Here is a 16,262-nt window from a genome sequence, read left to right as displayed (position 1 = left end):
ATTTTGAGGGTGACTCCAAATCCAGACCTCCATGGGTTAATAAATTTGATTTCCATTGATAATTTTTGTGTGATTTTGTTGTCAGCACATTCAACTATGTAAAGAACAAAGTATTTAATAAGAATATTTCATTCATGCAGATCTAGGATGTGTGTGTGTATGTAAATGTGTATATATATGTACATATATATATATATATATATATATATATATATATATATATATATACATATACAGATGGGTCCATGGTTAACTTGGCTAGTTTGCTGCGCCTAGGCACAACGTGGTTTATTAACATAAACCCTTCATCTATTGTTCTCAGCTGCAATACAATACAGAGAACAATACAGCAGGGGATTAAGTCATTACAGCAGGGGATTAAGTCCGACTGCCCAGTCTCGGTTAACCCTATTAAAGGTCAAGATAAACATGGACCCAACTGTATGTGTGTATGTATATGTGTGTGTGTGTATATATATATATATATATATATACATACATACACACACACACACACACACACACACACACACACACGTACACGTACACACATTTGCAGTAGTAGCGGCACTCAAGCAGACTAATGACAAGAAAATACTGAAGTGTCAGTTTATTGCGCTATCATGTTTCGGGGACAGCACCCCGGACTGTCTGACCCTGAGGACAGGGTGCTGTCCCCAAAACATGTTGGCGCAATAAACGGACACTTCAGTATTTTCTTGTCATTAGTCTGCTTGAGTGCCGCTACTACTGCAAACGTCTACATTGTGATATCTTGTGATTTCATCTGGATGGCACCGCAGCAAATCATCTTTGGTGAGAGAAGTGCCGGGCTTATTGGTATTTATATATACATATATGTGTGTGTGTGTGTGTGTGTGTGTGTGTGTGTGTATGTATGTGTGTATATATATATATATATATATATATATATATATATATTCGCTGTGTGCAACAGATTAATTTTAATGGGCGCCACAATATTTATTATCCTGTTACCGACACAGTCCACAGTTACCAGGAAGGGCCAGGTACGCATTTATTGTCCCCCTTCCCGACCAGAGGATTGGGCCCATTGCTGAACAGCACAGGCCTTTTGTGGGGGGATACGCATTTTACATTTTAATTTTTTTTTAACTTCCGCTGTCAATAAAGTGTGTGTTTAAAACACCTGCACATCACCAGCAGTTTCTGTTTCGCCCCTCTTCCAAATTTCTGGGTTTTGAGTTTGGCATTTTGGCAGCAGTTACCGTTATTACATCCCCCGTTCTCTCAGTCTTAACTATTGCAAGCCAGGAAGACAGAATAGCACTATACTTTGCTCTCCATAATAATTTCATTTGATATTGTTTTCTAGTTTAATGCACAGCTGGTTCAAATTTTTGTACAGGACCTGTAACTTTTTTTATTTAACAAGTCAGCGTTTTAAGCAGAAACCCTTCTTTTACATACACTTCTAGAAAGGCATTCATTTCTTTTTTATTACAGATAAGAAGCCAGAAAGTTCTACTGGAGTATCAAACTCTGAGCCAGGTAAGCCAGCTCCGACAATTAGCTCAAGCGACTCCGCATCATCCAAACATGATAAATATACATTTGAGGTTATGAAGGCACAAGATGAATCCATAAGTAAGGTTCTAGATTGGTTTAGTCGAAGTTCTGACACTGGTGATGAACAGTCACCATCTGTAGGTTTGACGGAGGAAACAAAAAATAGTCAACGACAACTACGTCCTCGTGTTGGTACAAGTGAAGATGAATCTGGAGCTGGTGTTGAGAAAGTAAGTGGTTGCTTAACACCAGAGGAGACTGAGTTCTTCTCAGAATCTGAGCTTCCTAAAATGGTTGGGAATCCTCAATCAAAATTATCAATAGGCAACATTGAGAATATCAGCGCTGATCAATCAAACATACCAAATGCGGAATTTATGACACCAGTTGCACCAACAGAAGAGGACTCCATTCCACTTAAACAGGTCCATTCTCATTCAAAAGCTGAAGAACTCTTGGAATTTGGAAAGAGTGGAGGTGGATGTGGAAAGATTAATAACCACGTTGGCAATGATGATTTTGTGGGAAAAGATCTACAGATGGTTTACAAGCCAGATGTTGTTGAAAATCACAATGAGGGTATAAAAGTTGAACTTGAATCTGGCACGTTAAAGCCTCCATTACCTGTTCAGCCTGGAGCAGGAGGGACTCCAGTATATACTGAAGATGAAGAGCAGAAAGAAGTTGAAGTAACTTCAACAGGACCTACTATTTTAGAACCAAGTGATCCTCTTCAAAATTCTAAAAATCCAGATGTTGAAATTTACAATGAGGGTATTAAACTTGAACTAGAATCTGGCACGTTAAAGTCTCCATTACCTGTTCAGCCTGGAGCAGGAGGGACTCCAGTATATAATGAAGATGAAGAGCAGAAAGAGTTTGAGGTTACTTCATCAGGACCTACTATTTTAGAACCAAGTGATCCTCTTCAAAATTCTAAAAAGCCAGATGTTGTTGAAAATCACAATGAGAGTATAAAAATTGAACTGGAATCTTGCATGTTAAAGCCTCCATTACCTGTTCAGGCTGGAGCAGGAGAGATTCCAGTATATAGTGAAGACGAAGAGCAGAAAGAGGTTGAGGTAACTTCATCAGGACCTACTATTTTAGAACCAAGTGATCCTCTTCAAAATTCTAAAAATCCAGATTTTGAAAATCACAATGAGGGTATTAAACTTGAACTGGAATCTGGCACGTTAAAGTCTCCATTACCTGTTCAGCCTGGAGCAGGAGGTACTCCAGTATATAATGAAGATGAAGAGCAGAAAGAGTTTGAGGTTACTTCATCAAGACCTACTATTTTAGAACCAAGTGATCCTCTTCAAAATTCTAAAAAGCCAGATGTTGAAAATCACAATGAGGGTATAAAAATTGAACTGGAATCTTGCACGTTAAAGCCTCCATTACCTGTTCAGGCTGGAGCAGGAGAGATTCCAGTGTATAGTGAAGACGAAGAGCAGAAAGAGGTTGAGGTAACTTCATCAGGACCTACTATTTTAGAACCAAGTGATCCTCTTCAAAATTCTAAAAATCCAGATTTTGAAAATCACAATGAGGGTATTAAACTTGAACTGGAATCTGGCACGTTAAAGTCTCCATTACCTGTTCAGCTTGGAGCAGGAGGGACTCCAGTATATAATGAAGATGAAGAGCAGAAAGAGTTTGAGGTAACTTCATCAGGACCTACTATTTTAGAACCAAGTGAACCTCTTCAAAATTGTAAAAATCCAGATGTTGAAAATGACAACGAGGGTATAAAAATTGAATTGGAAGCTGGCATGTTAAAGCCTCCATTACCTGTTCAGGCTGGAGCAGGAGAGACTCCAGTATATAGTGAAAATGAAGAGCAGAAAGAGGTTGAGGTAACTTCAACAGGACCTATTTTAGAAACAAGTGATCCTCTCCAAAATTCCAAAAATCAGGAGTTGGAGAAACTTAACATTACAAAAAAGAGAGTCAGTGATATTAAACAATTCTGGGAAGGGGAAAAGCCATCTCAATCTGTACCAAAAAAGTTGATCTTAAAAAGTACTTTTAGTCCAAATGAACAGTCCATTACTCCAAATAGTTCTTTTGACAGTGATGATCAGAATGGTTCAAGCATTGTGACTTTTAAAAAGGTAATGTTGGAAGAGGACGACGACGATCAGTTATCCCCTATTGATCAATTGAAATCCTTCTGGGAAAATGAGAAAAGCAAAGAAATTGTAAAAGGTCATCCAGGTGGACCGGTAATGAAGATCAGAAGCTTGGACATTGAAAAGGTGTCGCCTGTAGCAGATCCCAGACCAGACTTTCGGAAGAGGTACATTTTTAATTTTAATTCTGAAATTGAACAGATAACAGGTCCGGAAAGCAATGCTCCTCAAAGAAGTGTTTCACTTGGGGAGAACAAATACGAAGGTGGAAAACACCAGCCGAAATCCATCAACTTTCAGAGCTTAAGAAGCTTCTGGAGTGTGGACAGTAATTCAAAGGGAATCAACCCCCGAATTCAAGCATTGTCAGGAACCTCAAATAGGCAGTTTAATTCCAATCCTGATATAAGAAGCAGAGATCCATTAATAGCAAAAATTAAAACTAAACTAGCTTCAAAGAGTTTAGAGAACATTCGAGACAGTACGCCAGATAGTTCTCAGCTTGAATTATATGACCAAAAACATGATGGCAAACACAAAGTATCTATTCCTAGAAAATTTAATGTAGAAAAATTTACTACGACAGACCCAAATGATTTAGTTCAAAAAAGTGAAAGGTTCTCTGCACCTAAGCAGCAATTTGACAGTCAAGTAAAAATTAATACTCTAAATAAAAAGGTATCAGCAGAAAGGTCCCCTTCTGTAGAATGTGAATTTGGGGATGCTAGTCCTGTTTTGCCTTCTAGTACTTCTAACATTACAATAGAAGTAAAGCAAGATAAAACTGTTCCTAAACAGGCAAAGGATATTTTAAATGATGTAGAACGAGCACAAAACCCTGACTATAGCAGTGACGATGATAGAGAAGAATGTAATAAACAACCTGATCTCGTTACTTTACTACCGCAGCAAAATAATGTTAAAAACCTAAAAAACCCAGAACCTAGTTTGGAAGAAAAGAGTGTCTTGGTGTGTTCCAGTAGTGCAGAAGTTCCCGTAGCTATAGAAAATCCTTCATGCGATACAAATCTAAATAAATTATACAATATATATTCTACACCTGATGAACCCAGTGGAACTGAAATTACACCAAGTTACCAGAATAGCGGTGAGTGCAAGGTTCATGAACTAAACCCCTCAAATTCAGCTGACCCAATTCTTCAGCAAGATTCCGAACCCAAGGTTGGTCTTCAAACTTATGGTGCAGTCTCTGATGAGATTCCATCCAAAACAGTTCAAGAAATGTCATCTGAGCAATTGACAGAGGCTTCAGAATTCGTATTGAAATCATTTGCACCAAGAAGGGATGACGTTTCATTAAGTTTACAAAAATTAAGAGATGAATGGACTGATGACCATTCTAGTTTGCCAAGAGAACAGGCATCTGTATCTTCGTTGACACCTATCTTATCAAGTAAATCCATCGAAAATCAACTGGAGTTCCAAGATGAAGAAAATGGTGAGCATATATATTCTAACGTAACAAATGACAGCATTCCCATAAATTTTTTTGTAAAACAGGGTGGTTTTGATAATAGTCTGACAAAGTCTCCTGTAGATACCGATGTGTCTGGATCGCCAGCAAACACTACCGAGAAAGATCATTCAGAAAGTGTCTATGCTATACGGAAAGATACGTTGTTTGATTCCAGTGACGAACCTATTAATGAAAATGTTGGAAAAACTGTAGTTCCACCCAAAAAGGGTTTCAGTGACTTTGATAAAGGATTGCAAAATCTTTACAATGAATCTTTGGATGCACCAATTAGCCCAAATAAAAATCTTCCAAAAGATGAATATATAGAGATACAGGAACCTGGCCAAGGTATTGGCGAGGTCTTAGCAGTCTCTTCAAGTGAAAATGGCAGCAAAGTCCAAAGAAGTTCAAGTACAGATAAAAAATACACCACCTACCAGCCACTAATATTGAATATTTCATCAAAAAAGACAGATGAACGAAATGAGGACCTGTCCACACCTTACACAAAATCGTCTTCTATCGCACATCATTCTGTTGATCTTCCACATGATACGATGCTTGATCATTTGGTCCAGGAAGGACGGAAAAATGTATCTTTAGACACCGTGGGTTCAGACTTGAGAGGGTCTTCTGAATCTACGAACTTAATTTCTGAAGAGCCTACGTCTAAACTAAATGTTTCTTTTGCCAGGGAAACAGAGGTTTTGGACCCATTGGCCCAATCAAATTATAAAAAGGGAAACCTCATTTTACCAGCAGCACAGAGTATAAAAGAAATTGAAGAAAGAATTCCAAGTCCAATTATTCTGTCTAGAACTCCATTTTTTCACTTTGATGAGAGGCTAAAAAAGCTATATGAGGAGTCTTCTGACCTAAAACCTACTCTTACGGACACCATGGACATGGAGAATGTGACACAGAAAATTGAGCATGAGCAAACAGCTGATGTTTATTTATATTCTAGTGAGCCAAAGACAACAATTCTTAACTCTTTAAACTCAACTTTGGATTCTCCTGAGACAATGCCAGCTGACCGAGAGACCCTGATTGTTAAAAGTGCTGACTCTGATTCTCAGGCTCCGGATATCTTGGTACAGGAAGTGGAAGAGACAATTGAGAAAAGTCATGCACCAAAGACAATACCGTCGTATACTAAAAGATTAGAAAAACTTCAAAGGGAGGCCATGGATGACGAGGAAGGAAGATTGATAGGAAACGTGCCTCCTAATGCCATGGCTACAAGTGAACTTCAGCCCAAACTGAATGAAAATGTTTTAATAGAAAATAGGGTTTCTGCAACTCCTCCTGAGGAAACAGAAGTTTTTGTCCAAGAAAAAATGGAGCCTGACAGATTTGAGGAAAGTCGAGAATCTACTTCAGAAACAAAGCTGGCCTTTACATCCTTGCAACAGAGCACTCCTGTGAAAGAAAAAAACAGCTCTTTACGGAGGAGTACACTGGAACTTTATCTCGAGGCACCATATCGAAGGGAAATATCAAAAAGTATTGATTTTGATCTTTCCGGATATATTACTTCAGGAGTCGACAAAGAGAGATGTAGGTTTTAAGTATTTTGGTTTTTTTCACAGTATAAATGTTCACTGTATAGTAATGTTCTGTCATCTCTTGTCCGCATCAAGAAGTCACATTTTAAAGGGCTTTCTATGGAATTGAATGTTTTATAGGGTACAAGTTCTAATTCAAACATTTTAATTTACAGTTTTGTATACGTCCTATTGCAACTTTTGCTAAAAAAAAAAAAATAGCACCCCTTCCACTATTGTTCATGGCATCCCTCTGTTTTTAATTTAAAGCTTTGTATTCATCAAGGCCATTGGATATGACATAGACGTGCTCTGCTCATAATTGTACAGACTGCACTGAACAGAGTTGAACTGTGTAGTATCAAAGGTCCATTAGAATCCAGGCCTCGAAAAAAAAAAATTAAATTAAAAATGACGCGATGTATTTAGCAAAGGTTGCCATGGGAGCATGTACAATATCCTTGAAGTTGACAATCCCTGTATATTATTTCTGGAAGTCCCATTTGTTGTAGCATTTAGATATAAAGTGTTCTGACTGACACTCCCTGTGTTTGGAAGTGTATTGGTCATGCTTTCCTTTTCTAGAGTGCTCACCTGCTTTGTTTTACAACAGGTATGGAAGACTCAAACCCCATTTTGAGCGCATTGAATAGGAGCACAGCTAAAACGCTTAACTCCAAAGCTGTTCAGGAGGTTTCCCCCACAAGTACAAGTGAGGATGTAGCATGTCTGCTGTCTTCTTAAGGCCATACTAAACCAGCTAACATGCACTGCCTGAGCTCCATCTCTAGTACACTAACCACTCCTGTAGCCGACCAGGCGTCTCACGGGTTCATCCGTGGAGTCTCCTGGCGCTACACATATTGATGGCACCAGAGACGTTTTGTTCTGAGCCTTTATTACAATACGTCAATTAATTCCTTGTTTAAGATATATTAGGCTGCTGAAGCTGATGACTCTGGTCACATCAACTATAACTCTCGCATGTTAAAAGTTATGTTTATACCCAAGTCTCTGACATTTTCTCAATTATGCTACTACATAGAGGAGGTAAATAATAAACCTGTTCTGTAGTTATCTATAGTATATTGAGTTTGGCACATCCCAAAGGGGCTCTGCCAGTGGTGGACCCGCCCATTTAATTTCTTTCCCAACCAATAATTACTTACACTCCCTTTGTTACGGTCATAGCCCCACCCATGTTCTCTATTACAAAGTTATTGTTTTTTTTTTTTTTTTTTTTTTTTTTTACATTTGCCCAGCTCTAGGCGGAGTATTATGTATAATATCTGCCTTGTAATTGTGCATTTAGAATTTTTATTATTTTTTTTATTATTATTTTTTTAATCCTTGTTACAGAAAAATGCTTAAGACTTATCCTAGAGCACTGTCCAAGCATAAACATTTATAGCAAATGTTGGAATGCCCACAAATACTCCTTATATTCCAATTTTAGTATCCACGACTAATATGTGTAGTGATTGAGAAAATGTCATAGTTTTTAAAATGCATGGCTCTATATTTTAACAAATATTACTTTTAACAATTTTTTTTAAGTGTTTATAAATAGGTTCATATTAATGTGACCATTCTGTATATTCAACGATGATAAAATCTGATCTATATTTTTATCTCCTTGAAATATCGGCCACTACATATTCTGGGAAATCAAAATTTCAGTCCACCCAGTAATAAAGATTTAGCAAAATCTGTTGGTTGCTAAAATATTAAAAATTCTGAATCCAGAACTTTTTAGTTCAGAACATACTTCTGTAAGTATTACATAGTTCTTCTTTAAATGTAATGTATTCTGTAGAACAGCAGGTTCCAGATTCTGAAAAGAGGGACTGTGAAAAGAATAATAGGGAGAAGCCTGTTCATGAAAGCTTACAATTTAATAATTTTTTTTAACCTGTCTCTCACCCGTTCAGTGTGTTGTGGTATGAATGGAGGAAATAGGGTTAAATGTTCTCCTATCGCTGCTTTGTTAAAGCTCTTATGTGCATTTCTGCCGCTTCTCTTATTGGGGATCATTGGTGTCTGAGATGGAGTGGCTGGGTTTTACTGGCATGAAAGAAGATGAGACTGTTTGGCTACTGGGAGGAGAGAAAGGGGAAAGTGGCTGGGTAATGGTAGTGGTGAGGTTTGAGTCTACCTGGCTTCTCGGGCAGGGAAAGGAGAGAATACAGGCGCAGAGGAAGTGAGACTGGCATGGTCAAAAGAAACGTGAAACTGGCTGGCTACTTGTGGGTAGAGCTGAGTGTCTGGCTACTGGGGCAGGGAGCGGTAAAACTGGTTGGCTTACTGGGATCAGAGGTAAGTTAAACTGGTTGTCTTCTGGTATATGAAGAAGCTGTCAGGCCACTGGGGCAGGAACAGGAGTGACTATATAGTCAAAATCGAAAGAAAATATCTCACCGTGTGTACACACCCTAAGGCTGTGTTCTGTGGCAAGTGAGAGGTGTGAGGCTGAATACCGGTCTGGTGGGAGAGAGATGCATGAGGCTGGCTTCTGGGGAAGGAAAGAGGTGCGAGGCTGGATGCCTGTGGGGTGTGATAGAGGTGTGCAGCTGGCTACTACTGGTGAAAGAAAAATAAGCTAGTTGAATACTGGGTCAATAGAGGTGCGAGGCTACCTGGTTACCAGGGCAAGAGAAATGAGTGACAGTGTCTGGTCTCTGGGGCCAGAGAAAGGTGTGAGGCTGGCTAGCAACTGGGGTGGGGAATGCTGGCTGGCTACTGGGAAAGGGAGAGAGGAATGTGAGACTGGTTGACTGCTGGGGAGGGAGAGTGGGCTAAGGTAGGAAACTGGAGAGAGAAAAAGGGGAAGGCTGATTGGTTACTGTCGGGGACCGTCTTAACAGCATCGTAGACCCCGGGGTCCCTACCCACCTATTTGCAGGAATCAATTATAAATAAATAACATGTGCCTCCTGCGGTCAAGCACAGTCTCTCCACATGATTCCATACAGTGAACGGCTGTCAGCACTCTGGTGGACGGCTGTTATTATCCATCAATCAATCAGCATGCAGCCAGCCATTCACTGGCTGGGAGGCTCGAAGGTGCCCAGTGTGCCTAGAAGTTAAGATGTCCCTGGTTACTCTGGAGTAAGGCCCTCATTCCGAGTTGTTCGCTCGCTAGCTGCTTTTAGCAGCATTGCACGCACTAGGCCGCCGCCCTCTGGGAGTGTATCTTAGCTTAGCAGAATAGCGAACGAAAGATTAGCAGAATTGCTACTAAATAATTCTTTGCAGTTTCTGAGTAGCTCCAGACCTACTCGCAGATTGCGATCAGCTCGGTCCGTTTAGTTCCTGGTTTGATGTCACAAACACGCCCTGCGTTCGGCCAGCCACTCCCCCGTTTCTCCAGACATTCCCGCGTTTTTCCCTGACACGCCTGCGTTTTTTAGCACACTCCCGGAAAACGCTCAGTTACCACCCAGTCATTCACCGATCAGCAGTGCGACTGAAAAGCGCCGCAGGATCCACGGCAAAACTGCTAAGTTTTTAGTTAAGTAACTAAGCGCATGCGCCCTGCGTGCTTTGCGCATGCGCAATTTGCAACAAATCGCAGCATAGCGAAAATCGGCAACGAACGAACAACTCGGAATGACCCCCTAAGTGAGGGAAAGCTGGCTGACTATGGTTCAGCAGGATTCATAGTGTGTACTGCATGTCACCCCTACTAGTAACCAATTAAGCCCTTTCCACTAATACTGTGCACATTTATATATTCTAAACTGGGTACTGGAGTCTTACATTTGTTCCTGCCTGGATTTAATAAACCGTGTGCACTCACTATTTACAATTTAATCACCTCTTACTTCAGCACTGGGTAAGGTAAGTTACTGTACACCCTTAAACTTAACACCGATATCATAGTGTAATATTCCCCAGTAATTGTGTAAAATGTAATGAACAAGACGTATGGATGCAGTAGACTGACCATTACTTGTAGCATGCAATGTGTGTACTCCATATACTGCTATGGAAGTTGTCCAAACACTGATGTATGCATTTTTCCCTCTGTACATTAATCAAATTCTCTCCTCCTCTTTTCTGAGCAGCTATGGAATAAAAGTAATTATTGTTGGCTATCTCTTTATTATTATCTTGCTCTTTCTCGGACAGATGAAGTGAAATTAAAGACCCCACACCTAGAAGCCTTAGGTAACCATTTGTACTTTTTCTATCACATAAGACACATGGATGTATGTAATGCATTATTGTACATGTAGATATGCACACTGCTACTCATAGGGCCTAATTCTGAGTTGATCGCAGCAGCAAATTTGTTAGCAGTTGGGCAAAACCATGTGCACTGCAGGAGGGGCAGATAGAACATGTGCAGAGAGAGTTAGATTTGGGTGGGGTGTTTTCAAACTGAAATCTAAATTGCAATATAAAAATAAAGCAGGCAGTATTTACCCTGCACAAAAACAAAATAACCCACCCAAATCTAACTCTATCTGCAAACGTTATATCTGCCCCCCCTGCAGTGCACATGGGTGGTCATTCCGAGTTGTTCGCTCGGTAATTTTCTTCGCATCGCAGCGATTTTCCGCTAATTGCGCATGCGCAATGGTCGCACTGCGACTGCGCCAAGTAAATTTGCTATGCAGTTAGGTATATTACTCACGGCATTACGAGGTTTTTTCTTCGTTCTGGTGATCGTAATGTGATTGACAGGAAGTGGGTGTTTCTGGGCGGAAACTAGCCGTTTTATGGGTGTGTGTGAAAAAACGCTGCCATTTCTGGGAAAAACGCGGGAGTGTCTGAAGAAACGGGGGAGTGTCTGGGCGAACGCTGGGAGTGTTTGTGACGTCAAACCAGGAACGAAACTGACTAAACTGATCGCAGTTGCCGAGTAAGTCTGGAGCTACTCAGAAACTGCTAAGAAGTGTCTATTCGCAATTCTGCTAATCTTTCGTTCGCAATTTTACTATGCTAAGATTCACTCCCAGTAGGCGGCGGCTTAGCGTGTGCAAAGCTGCTAAAAGCAGCTAGCGAGCGAAAAACTCGGAATGACCACCAGGGTTTTGTCCAATTGCTAACAAACTTGCTGCTGCGATCAACTCAGAATTACCCCCGTAGTGCACAAATCAATGATCTGGGATCCGCTCACAACCATAATTACAATAGGTCGGCTTTACACGTTTTCCTGCAGGGTGCGACAGCTGAGGCTAAGACCATGATGCATCTGTGCTATAGTAATTATCACAGTTTTCCTCACAAGCAAGTCCTCCTCACTGCCATATGTTTTCTGACCTCACTTCAGAGGAGATGTATTAAGCCTTGAAGAGTGATAAAATGGAGAAGTATTCAAAGCTACCAATCTGCTCTTAAAAGGCAAAACCAGGTTGTTTCGCCTTTCAAGCGACTGCTACTTTAAAACATGGGCCATACTTCCTGGGAACTTGCTGCAAGCTATTACATTTACCCTTTATTGTGCAAAGTGCAGAGTGTGGATTGGTTGTTTCACACAAAGGGCCATATCAATTCACCATGCTGCCTAAGGGGGTAGCCACGCTCCCATCTTGCGTTTTATTACTGTGAAAACACCTTCTTCTTTTTATACCACATGCAATTGGAGACACTTGCACTGGAATCCTGCCATGTTTGGGTAGTATGAGAGATGCGTCAGCAGTCTTATGAAATGGGTAGGAGGTCATTTACTAATGACATAGGTGCAGTGGAAGTTTGGGGTAACACCGGGCAGTGTATTTTACATTCATGATTTATATCTGAAAACTTCAGTTTAGGACAGTGATCCCCAAACTCGGTGCCATGGCCAGGCCTGTAAAAAGCTGCCCTGGGCATGGTAATGAATAGGGGGCGTGGCCTAGTCACGGAGGTGTGGCTATGCTCCCTTTAAACAACAAAAAAAAGTTGGTAATACCACTTTCAGACAGAAAAGTCTGTAAATCCCGGCATTTCAATGCAGGGTCGTTTTGCAGAGACCTGCCTGAGCTCCCCCCCTTCACACAGACATGCAAATTAGCAGGTCGAGAATTTCGACACGGTAATTTGCAGACCAACACAGGTATTTTGTCTGTGTGAAAGGGTCAACCCGTGTCAAAATTCCCGTCTCTCTGACCCTGGTAGAAGTCCCGGGAATTCTCAACCCTTTCACACAGAAAAAGGACCCCATGTGACATGAAATAACAGGTGGAACCGCTTCACCCGGTAACTTAATTTTCTGTCTGAAAGGGGTATTACTACTTATTTTAGGCATCACGAAGTGGTGCCAACCTGCTCAGTGAGGGAGAGGGGGGGGGCGGGGTTGGGGCGTCATGTGCCCCTCCGCCAGGGTGAGATCCAGGTAGGGTGTGCGATCAGTGGGATTGCTCCCCCCACCCTGCTGCCTTCCTGGACCTACTGCCTGACTCCTGGGTAATTAATATAGGTTTTGTAGTCTTTTAAGGAAAGTGATTTTAAGGCTGTAAAAGATAGATAGAGAGAGAGAGCGAGATATAGATAGAGAGCGAGATATAGATAGAGAGCGAGATATAGATAGAGAGCGAGATATAGATAGAGAGCGAGATATAGATAGAGAGCGAGATATAGATAGAGAGCGAGATAGAGATAGAGAGCGAGATAGAGATAGAGAGCGAGATAGAGATAGAGAGCGAGATAGAGATAGAGAGCGAGATAGAGATAGAGAGCGAGATAGAGATAGAGAGCGAGATAGAGATAGAGAGCGAGATAGAGATAGAGAGCGAGATAGAGATAGAGAGCGAGATAGAGAGCGAGATAGAGAGCGAGAGCGAGAGCGAGATAGAGAGCGAGATAGAGAGCGAGAGCGAGAGCGAGAGCGAGATAGAGAGCGAGATAGAGAGCGAGAGCGAGATAGAGAGCGAGAGCGAGATAGAGAGCGAGAGCGAGAGCGAGATAGAGAGCGAGATAGAGAGCGAGAGCGAGATAGAGAGCGAGAGCGAGAGCGAGATAGAGAGCGAGATAGAGAGCGAGATAGAGAGCGAGATAGAGAGCGAGATAGAGAGCGAGATAGAGAGCGAGATAGAGATAGAGAGCGAGATAGAGAGCGAGATAGAGAGCGAGATAGAGAGCGAGATAGAGAGCGAGATAGAGAGCGAGATAGAGAGCGAGATAGAGAGCGAGAGCGAGAGCGAGATAGAGAGCGAGATAGAGAGCGAGAGCGAGATAGAGAGCGAGAGCGAGATAGAGAGCGAGAGCGAGATAGAGAGCGAGATAGAGAGCGAGATAGAGAGCGAGATAGAGAGCGAGATAGAGATAGAGAGCGAGATAGAGAGCGAGATAGAGAGCGAGATAGAGAGCGAGATAGAGAGCGAGATAGAGAGCGAGATAGAGAGCGAGAGCGAGAGCGAGATAGAGAGCGAGATAGAGAGCGAGATAGAGAGCGAGATAGAGAGCGAGATAGAGATAGAGAGCGAGATAGAGAGCGAGATAGAGAGCGAGATAGAGAGCGAGATAGAGAGCGAGATAGAGAGCGAGATAGAGAGCGAGATAGAGAGCGAGATAGAGAGCGAGATAGAGAGCGAGATAGAGAGCGAGATAGAGAGCGAGATAGAGAGCGAGATAGAGAGCGAGATAGAGATAGAGAGCGAGATAGAGAGCGAGATAGAGAGCGAGATAGAGAGCGAGATAGAGAGCGAGATAGAGAGCGAGATAGAGATAGAGAGCGAGATAGAGATAGAGAGCGAGATAGAGATAGAGAGCGAGATAGAGAGCGAGATAGAGATAGAGAGCGAGATAGAGATAGAGAGCGAGATAGAGATAGAGAGCGAGATAGAGATAGAGAGCGAGAGAGAGCGAGATAGAGAGCGAGATAGAGAGCGAGATAGAGAGCGAGAGCGAGAGCGAGAGCGAGAGCGAGATAGAGAGCGAGATAGAGAGCGAGATAGAGAGCGAGATAGAGAGCGAGATAGAGAGCGAGATAGAGATAGAGAGCGAGATAGAGATAGAGAGCGAGATAGAGATAGAGAGCGAGATAGAGATAGAGAGCGAGATAGAGATAGAGAGCGAGATAGAGATAGAGAGCGAGATAGAGATAGAGAGCGAGATAGAGAGCGAGATAGAGAGCGAGATAGAGATAGAGAGCGAGATAGAGAGCGAGATAGAGAGCGAGATAGAGAGCGAGATAGAGAGCGAGAGCGAGATAGAGAGCGAGAGCGAGAGCGAGATAGAGAGCGAGATAGAGAGCGAGATAGAGAGCGAGATAGAGAGCGAGATAGAGAGCGAGATAGAGATAGAGAGCGAGATAGAGATAGAGAGCGAGATAGAGATAGAGAGCGAGATAGAGATAGAGAGCGAGATAGAGATAGAGAGCGAGATAGAGATAGAGAGCGAGATAGAGATAGAGAGCGAGATAGAGATAGAGAGCGAGAGAGAGCGAGATAGAGAGCGAGATAGAGAGCGAGATAGAGAGCGAGAGCGAGATAGAGAGCGAGATAGAGAGCGAGATAGAGAGCGAGATAGAGAGCGAGATAGAGAGCGAGATAGAGAGCGAGATAGAGATAGAGAGCGAGATAGAGATAGAGAGCGAGATAGAGATAGAGAGCGAGATAGAGATAGAGAGCGAGATAGAGATAGAGAGCGAGATAGAGATAGAGAGCGAGATAGAGATAGAGAGCGAGATAGAGAGCGAGATAGAGAGCGAGATAGAGAGCGAGATAGAGATAGAGAGCGAGATAGAGAGCGAGATAGAGAGCGAGATAGAGAGCGAGATAGAGAGCGAGAGCGAGATAGAGAGCGAGAGCGAGAGCGAGATAGAGAGCGAGATAGAGAGCGAGAGCGAGATAGAGAGCGAGAGCGAGAGCGAGATAGAGAGCGAGATAGAGATAGAGAGCGAGATAGAGAGCGAGATAGAGAGCGAGATAGAGAGCGAGAGCGAGATAGAGAGCGAGAGCGAGATAGAGAGCGAGATAGAGAGCGAGATAGAGATAGAGAGCGAGATAGAGAGCGAGATAGAGATAGAGAGCGAGATAGAGAGCGAGATAGAGATAGAGAGCGAGATAGAGAGCGAGATAGAGATAGAGAGCGAGATAGAGAGCGAGATAGAGAGCGAGATAGAGAGCGAGATAGAGATAGAGAGCGAGATAGAGATAGAGAGCGAGATAGAGAGCGAGAGCGAGATAGAGAGCGAGATAGAGAGCGAGATAGAGAGCGAGATAGAGAGCGAGATAGAGAGCGAGATAGAGAGCGAGAGCGAGATAGAGAGCGAGATAGAGATAGAGATAGAGAGCGAGATAGAGAGCGAGATAGAGAGCGAGAGCGAGATAGAGAGCGAGATAGAGAGCGAGATAGAGAGCGAGAGCGAGATAGAGAGCGAGAGCGAGAGCGAGATAGAGAGCGAGATAGAGATAGAGAGCGAGATAGAGAGCGAGATAGAGAGCGAGATAGAGAGCGAGATAGAGATAGAGAGCGAGATAGAGAGCGAGATAGAGAGCGAGAGCGAGATAGAGAGCGAGATAGAGAGCGAGATAGAGAGCGAGATAGAGATAGAGAGCGAGATAGAGAGCGAGATAGAGAGCGAGATAGAGAGCGAGATAGAGATAGAGAGCGAGATAG

The 16,262-nt window shown here is 42.4% G+C and overlaps 1 protein-coding gene across 1 annotated transcript in view; it reads left to right on the top strand.

Annotated features, from left to right (window-relative positions):
• The window catches only part of SYTL2 (synaptotagmin like 2), a 194,809-nt gene that overhangs the window by 132,762 nt on the left and 45,785 nt on the right, over window positions 1-16,262 (top strand). The window contains exons 10-12 of the mRNA XM_063950649.1: window positions 1,489-6,726; window positions 7,327-7,425; window positions 10,845-10,883. Of these exons, the coding sequence (XP_063806719.1) occupies window positions 1,489-6,726; window positions 7,327-7,425; window positions 10,845-10,883 (5,376 nt within the window). The remainder of the gene's footprint in view (window positions 1-1,488; window positions 6,727-7,326; window positions 7,426-10,844; window positions 10,884-16,262) is intronic.

Source organism: Pseudophryne corroboree, chromosome 2 (assembly GCF_028390025.1).
Source record: "Pseudophryne corroboree isolate aPseCor3 chromosome 2, aPseCor3.hap2, whole genome shotgun sequence".
In the NCBI taxonomy this organism is placed as follows: domain Eukaryota; kingdom Metazoa; phylum Chordata; class Amphibia; order Anura; family Myobatrachidae; genus Pseudophryne; species Pseudophryne corroboree.
This window is presented reverse-complemented; position numbering and strand designations above follow the sequence as displayed.